Source organism: Pararge aegeria, chromosome 24 (assembly GCF_905163445.1).
Source record: "Pararge aegeria chromosome 24, ilParAegt1.1, whole genome shotgun sequence".
Classification (NCBI taxonomy): domain Eukaryota; kingdom Metazoa; phylum Arthropoda; class Insecta; order Lepidoptera; family Nymphalidae; genus Pararge; species Pararge aegeria.
In genome coordinates, this window is record NC_053203.1 from 2,422,015 (window position 1) to 2,438,571 (window position 16,557).

The following is a 16,557-nucleotide window of genomic DNA, read 5'->3' on the forward strand; positions in this document are numbered from 1 at the left end:
GTGGGTGGGTGTGTGTGTGTGTGTGTGGTGTCTGTCTGTAGCATCGTAGCTCCCGAACGGATGAACAGATTTTTTTTCGTTTCTAAGTTAAAAATAAAGCTTGAAGCTTTTCTTTGTTTACTCCATCACTTAACATCAGTTAAGGGCTAACTTACTGTTGTGGTAAAAACTATTGGAATCAGCGATTTTACAAATTTAACCTTTTTATCTATTCAAGTCAAAGTCAAAATATCTTTGTTCAAGTGGAACTTTTGATCCGTACATTGCATGAGAAGTACGCGGTAGTGAGATGATGGCGATAACCATATTCGTAAACTTAAATCTAAAGCTACGAGAGTTCCAAATGCGTCCAGGTCTAAAAAAGCCCACAACAAACTTAGCAGGTGTTTTTTTTGTTGTCACCACACTATCATTCAAAATTATTAGAAGAGCAACTTGGTTAGAGCAATTGCATAAATGAAAAACGATTTTCAAAATTCAAAATTCATTTTTTTTTAAGTAGGCCTAATATAAGCACTTTTGAAATATCAAGTCTGTCTGTTTGTAGTGACTCTACCACCGGTTCGGAAGGCAGATTCTACCGAGAAGAAGCCGGCAAGAAACTCAGCAGTTTCTTAAACAATCTCCCCTCTGAAGCTATACTTACGACACTTTTAGTGGCTCGTTCACCCAAAATAGACGAAAGGACAATAAAATTTACATGTAAATGAGAACAATGAGGTCACAGGCTGCCTTATATTAAGGTTGAAGTGTCTTACATTTACATCTTACTAAACAAAAGTTAATATCCCACAGACGGTCGCAAATATTAAATGTTGTATTATATAGCGGTCATAGCCCAGAGGTTAGGACTTCGGCTTCACTTTCGGGGGGCCAAGTTCGAATCCCAACACGCACCTCTAACTATTCTGTGTGCGTTTTAAATATTTAAAATATTACTAACTTCAACGGTGAAGGAAAATATAGTGAGGAAATCGGCATGCCTGAGAGTTCTACATAATGTTCTCAAAGGCTGCTTGCAAGCAGGCTACTCCGCTCAAATCTCTCACAAAACAGAAAAATTCTAAAGATTGTTAAACTTTAAAATGATGTTGGAAAAGAGCAATCTATGAGATAGTGATGATAGTGGCCGCCTTTTGCATATAATTTATGTTAATGTAAATGTTCCTGTGCGTGTTTCCTATATTATGCAATAAAATTGATTAAATAAAATAAATAAGATGACTGATGAATATTATTATGAATAATATTCATAAATACTTATAATAATGTTCATAACATCCCCATCAATGGGTAGTTAAAATAAAGACGATTTTGCGTTTCTGTAAAACTACAAGATTTATTTACAAAGTTATCAACCAATTACAATAATAATATGGTTACTTCAGGTATTTAAATAAAGTAATTTCTTGTTAAAACAAACTCTTACCTTGTGCCCAGTTGGCACAGACAAAATCCATAAACAAGAATTGAATTGAAAGCAAATATATATTTTTCAATTTCACTTATGACTATAAATAACACTGGTGACTTTAAAAAAGGTTCCATATACGAACTCGAGAAAAGAGATTTTTTTTACATACTTATAATATACTAGATATTGCCCGCGACTTCGTCTGCGTTTGATTTTGTTTTTTGATGTGGCATTCAAGTTGTAGTTCTAAAAAAAATAAAGTATTCAGTATCAGTATCGCTAAGCCTTATATGAGGGATTTGCTGCTGTGCGTTGAGAAGTTCTGTCCTCTATCTCAAACCACATTCACCAGATCTACACAAAATATGGGCAAAATTAAACACATATTATAACATCTATAATACAAAAATAATTATTTAAATCGGTTATAATTTGTCGGAGTTATGGTGCAAAATCGTCAAACATTTTCATTCCCTCTCCTAAAGGAACCGAGTTTAATATTGGGATAAAAAGTATCCTATATTACTTCTAACACTTCCAAGAATATGTGTACAAAGTTTCATGAGGATCGGTTGAGTACATTTTGCGTGAAAGCGTAACAAACAAACTTACATTGACATTTATAATATTAGTAGGGATAGGGATAGGGATGGATAAACACCCAGGCACTGAAAAACATCCATGTTCACCACACAAACATGTTCCGGTTGTGGGAATCGAACCCACGGCCATGGACTCAGAAAGCAGGGTCGCTACCCACTGCGCCAGTCGGCAGTCAATCGACCGACTGGCGCATCATGGCGATGTTTTCACCATGATACTAAACCGCTAAGAATCGAATTCGGTACCCCTAAACGGAAAACCGAGATGCTAACCAGTGACCTATGGCCAATTGGGCTCTGTTTTAAAATTTATTTGTTTTCAGGAGCGATAGAACCAGCTATGCCGCGCCGGAAGAAGTACCCTGGCGTGGCGTACAAGACCAACGACCTGTTTGACCCCGCGCCAGTGGACGACATACGCGCCCAGCATGGGGTAGCCTTCGACCGCGCCCGGGTGAGTTCCGCTATGGTTGCCAACCCGGATAACTCCAAAATCTGTCATTATGGGAACAAAAAAAATCTTAGTTCGATTATAGTTAGGAGGATAGTTAGGAGAATCGAGAATGAAATATAAAGAACGTCTCACATATAAATAAATAAACATCAATACAAGACTAACAATACAGAAATAACAACAATACAAGAGTAACATCCAAATATCTATAGGTATATTTGCTTAGCGTGGAGTATAAAGATTGAAGAAAATATAAATAACACTATACTGTTTACTGTAAACGGATGTAATAGCCTGTATACATACTTACATATTAGAATCAATCATGGTCGTGCATGTGTGGAGCAGTGGGTATTCACAGAGTATGCAGATGAGATAAATTAAGGAAAATCTCCAGTACAAGTTATAAGTAACTCTTAGGCTTTTTATAACTCTTACAAAGCCTATCCCTAAGTTTTTTATAACTCGTACTGGAGATTTTCTTCATTTTATATCATCTGCATACCCTGTGCATACCCTTTATGCACGCCACTGGTGTGGAGTCCACCAATCCGCGTCCCGCGTGGGAGGAGACCCGTGCCGTGTAGAGGGCCGGTTATAGATTGATATCATGATGAAGAAGGCATTGAAAATATTGCATAGAAACGTTTCTTGTAATAAATCTGTATATATTGTTCTTAGAGCGCTCAGAGGAATGATTCAGAGCGCGCCGGGCGACGCAGCAAGTCCGAAGGCCCTCGTCAGCCGCGATGGACAGACACCGTGGAGCCAAAGGTAAATAGAAATATCCTCCTTACTCAGAATTTTATTTACAGTCAAATTATTTAACATTTCTTCATCGAGTGATGCGGAAAACTACGTGAAGTAATCCGCAAGCCTGAGAGTTCTACATAAAGTTCTCAAGGGCGTGTTAAACCGAGCTTGGCCAGCGTGGTGGATAATGGCCTAAACCATCACTCTGAGAGGCGAACTGTGCCCTGTAAAGGACTGCAATATAGGTTATAGGAGGCAATGGATAAAATGATGATGAATAAACAAACTTTATAAACATTTTTATCATCGGTACTTTGTGTCATTCGTCGACCAATAATTATTGTTCTAGAAGTTTCCGCTCGGTGGCCCGTGACTGTCCGATACTATAATTAGTTATTCTTAAAACCATAATATCAAGTTATATAGATCCAAAGTTATACTATTATTTTAAATGACATACCAGTAAGCTTTACATACAATATTCATTACAAAAATTCAATGCAGTAATCCAGGGTCCGTCCATCCTTTCATCTTCTGAGTTTTGAAAATTCACCCGGCCCGTGGGTATTTATACCAAAATACTAGTGGTAGTGGGCAGGAATTCGACTTCACTTTAGGGGGGCCGAGTTCGAATCCCAGCCATTGACTTTTCTAAGTAATGTGCGTTTTAAGTAATTAAAATATCACTAGCTTTAACGGTGAATGAAAATATCGTGAGGAAACCTGCATGCCTGAGAGATCTACATAATGTTCTCAAAGTCCACCAATCCGCACTAGGCCAGCATGGTGGACTACGGCCTTAACCCCTTCTTATTGTTCGGGGAGTCCCTTGCCCTGTAGAGGGCCGGTGATATGATGATGATAATTTGCAACACCAATTAAGAGTTATGATAAGATGACCCTTAGAATGAAATCGCAAGCTGGTTTCGTTCGAGTAATTTAGAAAAAAAAGTATTTAGTACTTAAGTTAAATGCCATGTTAGCCGGCTAACCTGTTATGTGGCAGTTAAAATAAGCCCATACTCATAGTCGTTGTCTACGTAGCTTGGAGGCACGTCTATGTCTGTTGTGAGGGAGACCCTTTAAATATTTAATTTTGTTCTGGTTTGGCATCACCTGTGGAAATTTCAACTATCTATTTATCACGGTTCATGAGACAGCCTGGTGACAGACGGACAGCAGAGTTTAGTAATAGGCTCAGGTTTTACACTTTAAAGAAGAACTAGCGGACCCGCGCGACTTCGTCCGCGAATGAGCCGACTTAAAAAATATTCCTATGTTGTCGCGGACTGTTTTATAGAACTTTAAAGAAATAACAATTCCGATATACTTACTACATACTTCCCACGTTTGGCGTAACGTTTACCGTTCACGCATCGCACGCATCAGAATCTCTCGAAAAGGATATTTTTTGCAGTTTTTGCCCGAGATTCCAATATAAATGGATCCTAGATAGATCGATGTATCGCCCCCGAAATCCCCTGTATACAATTATATATATACAAGAATTGTCCGTTTTAAGATATAAGATTAGAATTAAGAAAAAAAAATCACCGAACACTTCTTCTTCTTCTTCTTCTCCTGGGCAGTTTCCGCACGTAAGCGCTTCGCTTGTTGTACGTGAAATTTCCCAATGTTGCTCGCTACTCCAGCCATCCAAGCTCGTTCCAGAATCCCAGCATGCCGCCCAGGTTGCTGAGGATTTCTGGGATAGTGGCTGGTGATCCCAGGTAGATATCGCGTTGCTCTGTCACGCCCGTGCACTCCAGCATCACGTGCGTAGGTGTTTCATTCTTCTCCATGCATGCTCTGCAAAGAGGACTGTCGGTGACACCTATAATGGAAAGATGTCTGTTTAAGGAGCTATGTCCTGTTATGAGTCCCACCACCTTCCTAAGTTTGCTTCTATCCAGGCGGAGTAGTTTGTTAGTTAGGTGTTGGTTTAGGTTAGGGAAAGCTATTTTGGTTTGTTTGCAGTCTTTTGCATTGGCCCAAAGTAGGGAATGCTCCCTATGTGTTTGTTCATGTAGCCATGTTTTGTACTCACTGAACGGAATCGGTACGATCGGTTCTGGTCCTACTACCTTCAGTGTTGTGGCTTGGCGAGCTAGTGAGTCCGCCGCTTCGTTGCCTGGGTTCCCGTCATGCCCTTTGACCCACCTTAGGGTGATGTCATTAGAGGCAGCGAGTGTTTCCAGGGCGTTGTGGCAGTCGTATATGAGATTAGAGGTTGTGCTGCTGCTGGCCAGGGAACGGAGAACCGTTTGGCTGTCAGAGTTTATGATTATTTTATTGTTCATTACCTTTCTGTTTGTCATCGCTATGGCTGCAGTGCTGATGCCGACGCACTCTGCTTGGAAGACAGAATTGTTCTTACCAAGTGGGTAGCTGATCCTCATGTTTAGCTCCGGGCATACTATACCGGATCCTGTGCCTGTTTTGCTTTTGGAACCGTCCGTGTATACTTCGATGGTGTTTTGTTCTGTTTTACTACTTTGTTCTTTTCCTATGTTTATTTTGTATTGCCTGTCTAATATGTAGCGTTTGCTAATTTTGTCGCATTTCCACTCTAGTTGTGGTTGTCTTTTGTACGCCTCTTCCAGGATTTTGGTGTGTGCTGCGCTGGTGTTCTTCCAGAGTCCTGAGGCTTTGAGTCTCAGGGCTGCAAGTGTAGCCTCCTTTTTGATATATAAGTGGAGCGGCGGGATGTCCAGTATGGTTTCAAGCGCCGTTGTTGGTGTCGTGCTCATGCCGCCAGTGATGGCTAGGCACGCTTGTCGTTGAAGTTTTTGTAGTTCTAGCTGGGTGGTTATGAGTTCTGTTCTTGGCCACCATATGAGTGCAGCATATGCCAGAGTACTCCTTACTACTGCTAGGTAAAGCCAGTTCATTATTTTAGGTTTTAGTCCCCAAGTTTTACCTAGCATGCGTTTACATTGGTGTAGTATAATAGTTGCTTTGTTTGTTTTGTCTTCTATGTGTCTTTTCCAGCTGAGCTTACTGTCCAAGGTGACTCCTAGGTATTTTACTTCATTAGACAGGGTGAGGCTCGTGTTGAACAGGGTGGGTAATTTTGGTATGTCCGGTTTCCTTTTGTTAGTGAAGAGAACCAGCTCTGTTTTCTTAGGGTTTACTGAAAGATCGTTTTCCTTACACCATCTTTCAATTAGTCGCAGAGCTCTTTGCATGATTTCGCATAGCGTGCATTCTAGTTTACCGCTGATGAGAATAACAATATCGTCTGCGTACCCTATAGTGTAAAATCCACTTGTGTTGAGCTTTGTTATAAGGTCGTCGACAACCAGGTTCCAGAGGATTGGTGATAGAACTCCTCCTTGTGGACAACCTCTGGCTACTATTCCCTTTGTAGTTCCGTTTATATCCACTTCTATTATTCTGTGCTCCAGTAACGCTCTTATCCAACTGCGCAGTGTTGGGTGTACTTGGTAGCGTGATAGAGCTTTGTCTATGCTGTTAAAAGTTGTTTTATCAAAGGCTCCTTCGATATCGATGAAAGTTCCTAATGTTGATATCTTGTTTCCTAAGTCTCGTTCTATTTTGGTTACAACTGAGTGTAGCGCGGTTTCGGCTGATTTGCCTGTGTTGTAGGCGTGTTGGTTTGGGTGTGGGGGTAGGTCCCTCAGTGCACCATCTCTTAAGAATCGGTCCCCCAGTCTTTCTAGCGTTTTCAAGAGAAACGACGTCAGACTTATTGGTCTGAAGGATTTCGGTAGGGTGTAGTCACTTTTTCCTGGTTTTGGGAGGAAAATAACTTTGACTTCTCTCCAGGCCAGTGGTATGTATCTGTAGGCTATACAAGCCTTGTATATAGCTGTTAGCCAGGGAGTCAGTTGGGTCTGGCCCCATTGTAGGAGTGCTGGAAAGATGTTGTCATTTCCTCCCGTCTTGAATGGGTGGAAAGTATTAATGGCCCATGTTAGTCTTTCTGGTGTGACTATTTTGTTTGCGAGGTTCCAGTCTTCTTCGCTGGGATGTCTTACTCCGTGATTGTTCCAGTCTGGTGCATTTACTATTTTACAGCCTGGGAAGTGGGTCTCAATCAGTGTTTCGCTCATCTCTTTGTCGTTCTTTGTGTATGTTCCGTCATGTTTTTTCAATGAACCAAGTGTACGGTTATTGTCTCGGGCCAGAATTTTCCTGATTCTGGCAGCACCGTCACAAGATTCGATGCTGGTACAGAACTTCTGCCAGGAGTTGTTTTCCTTGTCTCTGATGCGTTTATTATATTGTTATTGGGCCTCCTTAAATTTGTCCCAGTCTAATTCATGTCTGGTGTTTTTGGCCCTGTTGAACAGTTGTCTCAGACGTTTCCTTAGTCTTTCCAAGTCGTGACCCCACCAGTTGTGTTTTGGTGTTTGTTTGGTGTTGGTCGTTTTTAGTGGGCATGATTGCTCATAGCTTGTTGTTATATGTTTGGTAACTGTTTTTACATTTTCCTCTATGTTATTGCAACTGTGCGTTTCAGTCGGTTTCACCGCGTCTGTTTTATTTTTTAAGAGTTCTCTGTATTTTTGTCTGTTGGTCTTCCTTGGATTTCTTTTAGGTATCCATTGCGTTTTTATTAGGTCCAGTTCGTAGCATATGCGTCTGTGGTCGGATAGTGTAGGCTCGTCGCTTACGTGCCAGTTTTTTACCTGGTCGCTGATCTCTATCGTCGCTAATGTTAGGTCTATAATGGTTTGATATCTACTGGACACGAACGTTGGTTCGGTGCCCTTGTTTAGTATGGTTAGGTTAGTTGTTAATAGATAGGAGACAAGTTGCTCACCTCTTTTATTATTTGTCGTACTTCCCCATAGGTTATGGTGTGCATTGCTGTCCACTGAGATTATGAGGTCCTTGTTGTTCACCTCGCAGTGTGTTATCAGGTCTGTTAGTTCTTTTGGTGGTATTTGTTGTTCAATTGGCATGTATAGTGACGCTAGCACCAGCGGTTTTGGTGTCGCGTTCATGCCTTGGTGGAGTCCACTCTTTATGACGACTGCTGTCATGTCTCTGGAACAGTATTGTGTGAGTAGTATTGCAGAGATACATTGTGGAATGTAGATGCATGTTCTTGGTGGTTCGTTTACGCTGTTTGAAAAGATCTTACCGTTGCAGTTTCCAAATCCGCGTATGTTGTTGGCTCTGACCCATGGCTCCTGAATCAGGGCGACGGTGTCGGCTTCAACCTCCAGCTGTCTACGAAGGGTAGCCGTCGCAAGGTGTTTATGCTGGAGGTTGGTTTGGACGATTTTGATTATGGTGCCCTCTGCGCCGGTGGTTTCGCGGCGGGGGCTGTCGGGTCTACTGTGTTGGTGTTGGCTCTTTGCGGGTGGTCGGCCTGACCCTCCGTGAGCAGCGCCTCAATGTTGTCGAGGACAGTGCCAACGGAGGGTTCTGGTGTCGTTTCCCGTACTCCACATGGCTCGTCTACTTCCATTCTTGGCCCAGGTGTTGCTGACGTTGCCTCCTGTTCGGGTGGTACGTCGCTTAGCCCTTCGTCCGTGAAGAAGCGTATGTAGATCGAGCCCGTGGAATAGGCGACTTTCCGGCCGCGTGCTAGGATGTTGGGTAGCTCTTCCTTGGGTATTCCTAATATTAGGAATACTCCAGGAGGGCTGCTGGTGGTCTTTTGGTAGCTGTACAGGGTCCACAGCGATACGTTGTACCAAGGGTTTTGCAGTGAGAGGACTTCGTAAAGGTGTCCAATCTCCGCATCGAAGTCGGGTACAAAAAGCCCTGACCTCACCCTGACCGGTATGTCGGATTGTTGTATCACTGTGAGCCCTGTTCCCACCTTTGGGGAAGTCAGTTTGGGAACAAGTTCCTTAAGCCAGGATAGGGCTCGGTCGTCATGGCACCACATTTTTAGGACGCCTTCGCTAAGGAAGGCTTTTCCCTCAAATGCCGGTGCGTATTTTGTTTGCCCTTGTACCCGAGGTTCAAAACAAATTGCGAAGATCGCCTTTTGTATTTGGCCTTGGATGTTGTTCGCTTCGCTTTGTGTTAAGTCTTGTCTGGGTGCAGTTGTAATGGCAACACTCAGGTGTGCTTGTACTGCTTTGGCATAGGAGCCTCCCGCGTCGTGTGTTTGTTGGTGGTCAGTACGTGGTCTCTTGTGTTCGCCCCTTGGCGAGATTGTGTCGTCTAACCTGTTTCTTTTGTTATGTAGAGGGTCCGATGACGATTTGGCGTCGTTTCGGTTCCCTCCAGCTGTTCCACGGTTACGTTTCCTTTGTCGCGGTTTAAACCTTGAGTTAGGATGTTGTTGTTTGTTTGTTGTTGTTGTTGGTGTTGTTTTTGTGGAGGGTCGAGCGGTGTTGTTCCCGCCGGAGCCCGTTGCGCTCTGCGTCTGGTTCGGGTTTCCATCGGGATCAAAATGATCGCCAGTGTACACTCCGTCCCTGACGGTAGATTGCCCAGCTACGGTGGTGTTGGTGCTCGACGCTCCCGAGGTTTGTGGGTCACAGTTTGGTGCCGGTTTGGTACCCACACGCACGTTCACCGGAGGAGTGGCCCGAATCCGCGCCGGTGTTCGCCGGCGAACACTTATCGGTGAGCTGAATTTCTTGTCAAATTAAGTTCACATGATGCTATGTGCACTTGTAATTGACGTGCATATCAGTCCATGTTTTTGTGTGTGTGCTTTATTTAAAAACGTGTAGTAACCATGTTGTTAGTGCTCTGAATAAGTAAATAAATAGGAATTAACATGAGTCTTATTCCAGGCGACTACAGCGCTAGGCGAAGTGCTGGCTGCGAAGGAACCCGAGGTGATGGTCAGCACGGAGTACCGGAACCAGTTCGCGTGGCCCAAGGAAGACTCCGTTCCGAGGAAGAGCATATCGATGGGTGCGCTGAAGAAAGCAGCCGTGGCTGAAGGTAAGTAACAACTCCTACTGGAGTAAGTACGTATTGTACTTTACAAAGACATTGTGGTGTACAAAATATAAAGGCGAAATGAAATTCGCGGGGAAAGCTAGTCTATATATATAAAAGAAAGTTATATTAGTTACACCATTTATAACTCAAGAACGGCTGGACCAATTTTTATGACATATGATTTTTTTGATTCCTCTTGGACCGTAATAGGATAATACCTAAGTGTTAAAATATAACATTCATAAAAAAAAATTATCCGCGGTACGAATGTTAGCGGTTGCCCCCCCTGGCTGATACCTACGCTACGCCATAAACTTGTTGTGACGTCACTACAGGATTCATTAATGTAGAATTGCTTTAATAGTTCTATTTTGCTTTATATAATTCGTATGTAAATAATTAATGTTTTCCAAATAGAATAAAAACAATATATTTTGTGAAATAACTTACCGGAAACTAATATCGTAAAATATTATTATTGGTTTGTTTTGTTTTCAACATTGTAAACGGTACCTGAGCCGTATAAAAGTAGAAGCATTACCTTCTCAAACATTCATTCTGTATCAAGTAGTTGTAGGGGGAAACTCTGCTCGATTATATGTCAAATGTAAAAAGTGAAAAATATTCAATTCAAAGTCCTATCCCCACGTTTTCCAGTGTCTGGGTATTTATCTGTATATATAGTATATTATAAGTATTTCAAATTCAAATTCAAATTCAAATTCATTTATTTCAAGTAGGCCTACTTTATAAGCACTTTTGAAACGTCAAGTATGCATGTTTGTGTGACTCTACCACCGGTTCGGAAAGCAGATTCTACCGAGAAGAGCCGGCAAGAAACTCAGTAGTTGCTCTTTTCCAACATCAACATTTACAATCATTTTGCTATCTTGCGGGAGATGAGAGCGAGGCTGGCTGCTTCCATTCTACCTTGTCATTGAGGAATTCATCAAAATCGCAAAATCATCAAATGTGTATTATATTTATAAAAATATAATACACATAAATATCTTAGTACCCATAACACAAGCTACGCTTACTTTGGGGCTAGATGGCGATGTGTTTATTGTCGCAGTATAATTATTTATTAAAAAAAAAAACCTCCCAGCCATGCGTTTGCGTCTCTTCCTGCGAGTTACTTGGGATATTGACAACTTAGGAAAGAAAACCCGCCCGAAAAAGCTTACTTTTCTTGAAAAGTTGGAGAAGGACTCAGTTCGTTTTTCAGTATGAAAATACTTTCACTTTTAAGAAAATTCCTCCCTACCATTACTGTCATAAGTTTTAGTGTAACACATACAACTAAGAAAAGGGCAAAAATTCAGAAGATCTTCAAACTAGACAAGTAGTACCTTCGGAGGGAAAACGAGGTCGTCGACCCTACCTAAATATTCATTTAAAATCCATCCACTGTTCGACACGCATAGATCCCATTTCCCTAGCGTCCCCAAACCTCAAAAAGCCTGGGGCATTATCTATTGGGAACCACAGAATGAGAAATTTATTGAATCACTAAACTAAAACGGTTTTCATAAAAAACCGTTTTAGTTTAGTGATTCCCCAAAGTAAGCGCAGCTACGGGTGCTAAGAGAGCTGATGAATGATGTTATGAATATAATACACATAAATGCTTATAATATACAAATAAACACCCAGACACTGAAAAACATTAATGATCATCACACAAATATTTTTCCAGCTATAGGAATCGAACTCACGGCCTTGAAGTCAGAAAACCGGGTCGCTGCCCACTGTGCCAATTGGCTGTCTAAATATTCTGACTAGCACTTGACTCAGTCAAAAATTATGGAAAAGGATAATGCAGCCTGAGATGGGGCGCGCGTACCTAGAAGATGCCTTTTCACTCTTGATTTGACGGTACCCAGATTATAGGTATCCGGGAAGTCGGAAGGTGGAAGGGCAAGTAATTCAAAATTATAGTATACCCAATAACAAAATATTATTATTACTGACAAATTAATTTAAATCATCGCTTTAGTAAACAGTGTCAAAGCTCAAACTCTTCGATAAAAGATTCATTAGTCGCTTCTTGTTTATCAATATAAAAGTATAAATTATTGAAAAACATATGTACAGTTAAGAAAAATATACACACACATTCTAAAAAAGGGCGAGTAAAATAAATAAATCTATATCAAAGTAATTATTCTTATAGTTTTGTGTAGCTCTATAAATAAAGCTTTTAAGTATATTTAGATTTGACTAATGGTTTATTATATTCTGATATGGTTACTTGGATCTTGGTGATGCTTGGTGATTATGGCTAAACTCACCCGTTGAGAGAGACCTTGGATCCTTATGTAGGTCAGCCTTTTTATTCCTGAATATTTTTACTAGCTCCATTTCTGTCTCCTTCAAGAGAAACCCGACGCAAATATTATTGTTTGTTGAGGTGAGAAAATAATAGCCAAGTTTTCAGCTTAGATTGCGACTTACGAGTTTGTTGAACACCCGGTTTGTGCAAACCATTATATTAACTTCCTTTCAGTAAACCCTTTCCTCTAAGAATAGTATGCTACATTAGTTATTTCTCTTCACCTGTCTACTGAGTCAGAAACTTGAAAGTGTTGTATCTTAAATTTTCCGAGGACAATATCTAGAGTTCCAAATGTATTATATTCAACTGAACCACACCACACCACACCACACCACACCACACCACATCACATCACACCACACCACAACACACCACACCACACCACACCACACCACACCACACCACACCACACCACACCACACCACACCACACCACACCACACCACACCACACCACACCACACCACACCACACCACACCACACCACACCATACCACACCACACACATACACTGCTTGGTGATTATGGCTAAACTCACCCGTTGAGAGAGACCTCTAGTCCAGGAGTGGACTTTTATAGGCTTTTGATGAAATTTAAGGAAGACGGCTGAGGCTGTTATTTAAGGAAGACATTTTTTTAGAAAAGAATATCATTCTACGGTAGTTGTTATTTCTCTTCAGTTCACTGAGCTGGAAACTATTCTCATGTCTTTTAAGATAACCTAAAACCATGTCTAGCTTTCTAAAGTTATCTACTCCAATGAACGGCCCCTGGACGATACAAAGGCTTGTCAAATTCTTTAGCTTATGATTCGTGAAAAAATTGTATGTCTCATAAGCGCGCTTATATGCAGACGACAAATTTTCTCGTTGCGAAGCGAAGTTTAGAAAAAAAATTGTAGGAAAAAAATTGAACAAGTATACCCAAGTTTCCCAACCCCTTTAGCCTTTAGTAAACTGGATAGCCATAATCGGTTTGTACACGACTTGTAACTTCGTCGGCGTACAAAGTCCGATAAGTTTCCCATAAATTGATTTTGACTATTCCAATTTCTTTACATTATACCCGGACATACCACGTAACGTCACCTGCCCGCGCTATTTCTTCGTTTGCTCAACATTCATCAAACATCAATGCATGAAAGATTATCCAAATACGACTGTTAATCTCAAATTTAGCAATTTAAAACATTCAAACTAAGTACAAACTCAGCTTCAGCTTTATTAGTATTAGTATAAAATAAAAAGGAATATAGAATAAATAGATTACCGTATGTAATAGAACTTAGAAGCAGACGTTACTCTGCGGAATTCTATGATATATTATGAAAATAAAGCGTAATTTGCTGTAGTCCGCGAAAAGCAGGAGAATCTGTATGGTGTAACTTATCGCGGACTATAGGACATTAAGCTTAATTTTCATAATACGATACTAGGTATATAAATAAATAGGTATTGAAAAGATAAACTGCGGTCTTTTCGAGATGACTCGTAAGCAGTCATGAAGCCTTTTTTTTGAGGAGGGAGTATACCCCTAACAGGTTTCTACATTATCTCGCACCGGAACACTCAATCGCTTCGCGGCACGTCTTTGTCGGTAGGGTGGTAACTATCCACGGGTGAAGCTGAAGACCAGGCCATAGAAATGGCGTCACCCAGTGGGCCGGTAAAGGGTTGATGACGAACATTAAAATTAGTTTTATCATTTTATTCTATATTATCTAATTTACATTTGAAAGATACCAAAACAACTTCGACAATGCATAAAACATTTACTAAGAGATGAAATATGGAATGTTTGAGCATTTGTTACTCTTTATTTCTGTTGACTAAGTGAATTTGAAAACAACTCGTAAGTTTATTGAAACGAGGCTTTTGACCTTTCTGTAGTCCACCTCTCTCCTCCTGTCTCCCCCTCTACTTCCAGGGAAAACTTCAAACAAAGAGCACCTCCCGAGAGGCTAGGACGTCATCTTAGAGTTTGGATAGTTAGATTAATTGGACTTGTCCGTACGCCTCCCTGATAATCGATAAGACCCACGTGCAGGGAATCTGAAAAGTTGAATAAATAATGGAGGACGGCCAGCAACGTCCTCCCATCTACAGAGATCAACAACCCGACTGTTGATCTCTGTAGTTTTTTAGTCCAGCAGTGTTGTACACTATTTATGATCACCTATTGTTTTAGCGAATCCCGTACACTGCACACAGGACGAACGCATCGATATTGAGACAGCTTAAAATTGCTAGAAGGCTATCAATCAATTGTCTTTAGTGGGTTCTCGAGTAGTTCGGTCACATTTCCAGAAGTGATGGAAACAATCTTGAAAAGATCACTAATAAAGTGGAAGGAAAGTGACCTTGAGGACGTAGCCCGATACTTTGGTCGGATCAAAACCGCACTGCTCTCGATACCAAAGTGCATATTGCTTTACATGTTGCTAAAAGCCATGTCATGACATCGTCCGAAAGGTTGTAAGTGGTAGGGATCAAGACCCTCAGCAATGAGGAACATGACATAGAGAGAGATTGATTTCAAAGGCCAAATACTAACTTTTAATCTCCAGATTTAGCTTTTCCCAGTCTTCTTTCTTTAAGATGCTCATTCTCACTCATAGAATTAAAAATACAGAACCCTCATTCAGCTATTATTGCATGAAGTATGTATTATGTCCAGAAGCAGTGAAAACGCCTTGCGCACATCTGACTTCACCCGCGGGACGTTGCTAGCTCACAGACTTTTTCTCATTTTCCCCATTTCCCCATCGTAGTCGTTTAGAACATCAGAGGTTAAATAATACAATGATTGACTAACCGCCCGTTAGGGAAGCACTACTAAAATGGAGTGGTTTTTGATGCTCAGTATTAATAGTGTACACGGTTTCTGTATGTTCTTAATTCTGTGCTCTTACTTCATCAAAATTCGAGCGACGCTCTTGCATTTGAACAACTGAATAAGTTTGCGAATCTGCAATTAATGTTTCAAAGTTTCAGTCGAGTTATTCAAATGAGATGCAAACAGTGAAGTTTGGCAGGTGACTGACTGCTTCTTGCATGCTATTTGAATAACTAAGCCTCAGTGTAAACAAAATTTGCTTTATTGTACAACTGAGGTTTTGATTTGAGGTTAAGTAATGTCCGATTTAAGAACGTTGCAAACTAAATACCTGACATGAAATTACCTACTACAGTGCTAACTGACCGCTCCGTGTTCTTTTCCATTTTTAAATTTCATTTGCCCAAATAATCAACCAAAAACTTAACATAACTAAATTAATGAAATAAATAAAAAATACCCCTACATCTTTTATGGTATTTTTATTTTATCCCAAATGTTTGGTGAATGAGAAAATCTTGCAGCATTTTTGCGTTAGAGGTAACTTATACATTTTCTCTGTCGTATAAATTTTACTCCAACGTTTACGGCGGGTGTATTTAAAAAAGAAACAGTGAAAAATACTTCAATCATAATATACTTAATAATTCAATCATAACTACATAAATTTTATAACAGTTTATGTTTTTTGAAGCTCATTGTGTTACAGGTACTCAGCGCCATTATTTTTATTGACTTTTCGTAGCAAAAAAGAAATAAACAAAAAGTACCATCTCCATTCCAGGGTCAGTGGAGGCTGAACCCCTCATGAACCACGTGGACGGTGACCACGAAGATGGACCCAAGCGGTACATCGAGGACTATTTGTGGAATGGACAGAAGCCCGGCGTGCAAAGGTAGGTTCGGAGTATACTTGAACATACTTTGAGTAACCCATTTTAGTTACAGGCTGTTGTTTATATTTCATACATGCTATATTATATACAAAGGTTTAATAAAAAATAGATTCTAAATATTTAGAACTGGTGAAAATTAGTCATTCTATTTATATAAAATGAACTTGACAAAAGTTATGATTGCCAAATAATATTCCGTAATTACTAACATATCTTAGATAATATTTTTGTATTACTATATACTAAAAATTCACTAACAGCGTTACACAGGTGATTTTTAGCGACCACCCTATATTATAAATTGGCAGATTTTAAATTTAAAAACAATTTTTTTATGGACTCTTTGTTTAAATTTTCTATTACTTTATGAATTTATTATATT

At 40.4% G+C, this 16,557-nt stretch overlaps 2 protein-coding genes across 3 annotated transcripts in view; one reads left to right on the plus strand and one right to left on the minus strand.

Moving 5' to 3' along the window:
• LOC120634605 overlaps nt 1-16,557 on the plus strand; it is a 111,951-nt gene that overhangs the window by 69,188 nt on the left and 26,206 nt on the right. For both annotated transcript variants that reach the window (XM_039905334.1, XM_039905333.1), the window contains exons 4-7: nt 2,340-2,470; nt 3,152-3,244; nt 9,955-10,108; nt 16,064-16,175. In XM_039905334.1, the coding sequence (XP_039761268.1) occupies nt 2,340-2,470; nt 3,152-3,244; nt 9,955-10,108; nt 16,064-16,175 (490 nt within the window). The remainder of the gene's footprint in view (nt 1-2,339; nt 2,471-3,151; nt 3,245-9,954; nt 10,109-16,063; nt 16,176-16,557) is intronic.
• On the minus strand, nt 8,089-9,230 carry LOC120634606. Its single transcript, XM_039905336.1, has 2 exons — nt 8,337-9,230; nt 8,089-8,239 (listed from the first exon to the last, which is right to left on the minus strand). Exon 1 carries the CDS (start codon nt 9,090-9,092, stop codon nt 8,484-8,486), a length of 609 nt encoding a protein of 202 aa, XP_039761270.1. The 5' UTR covers nt 9,093-9,230; the 3' UTR covers nt 8,089-8,239; nt 8,337-8,483.

What these genes read in the sequence shown, in the direction of transcription:
- LOC120634606 (XM_039905336.1), bottom strand. Translation starts at nt 9,092, where the DNA reads ATGTGGTGCCATGACGACCGAGCCCTATCCTGGCTTAAGGAACTTGTT.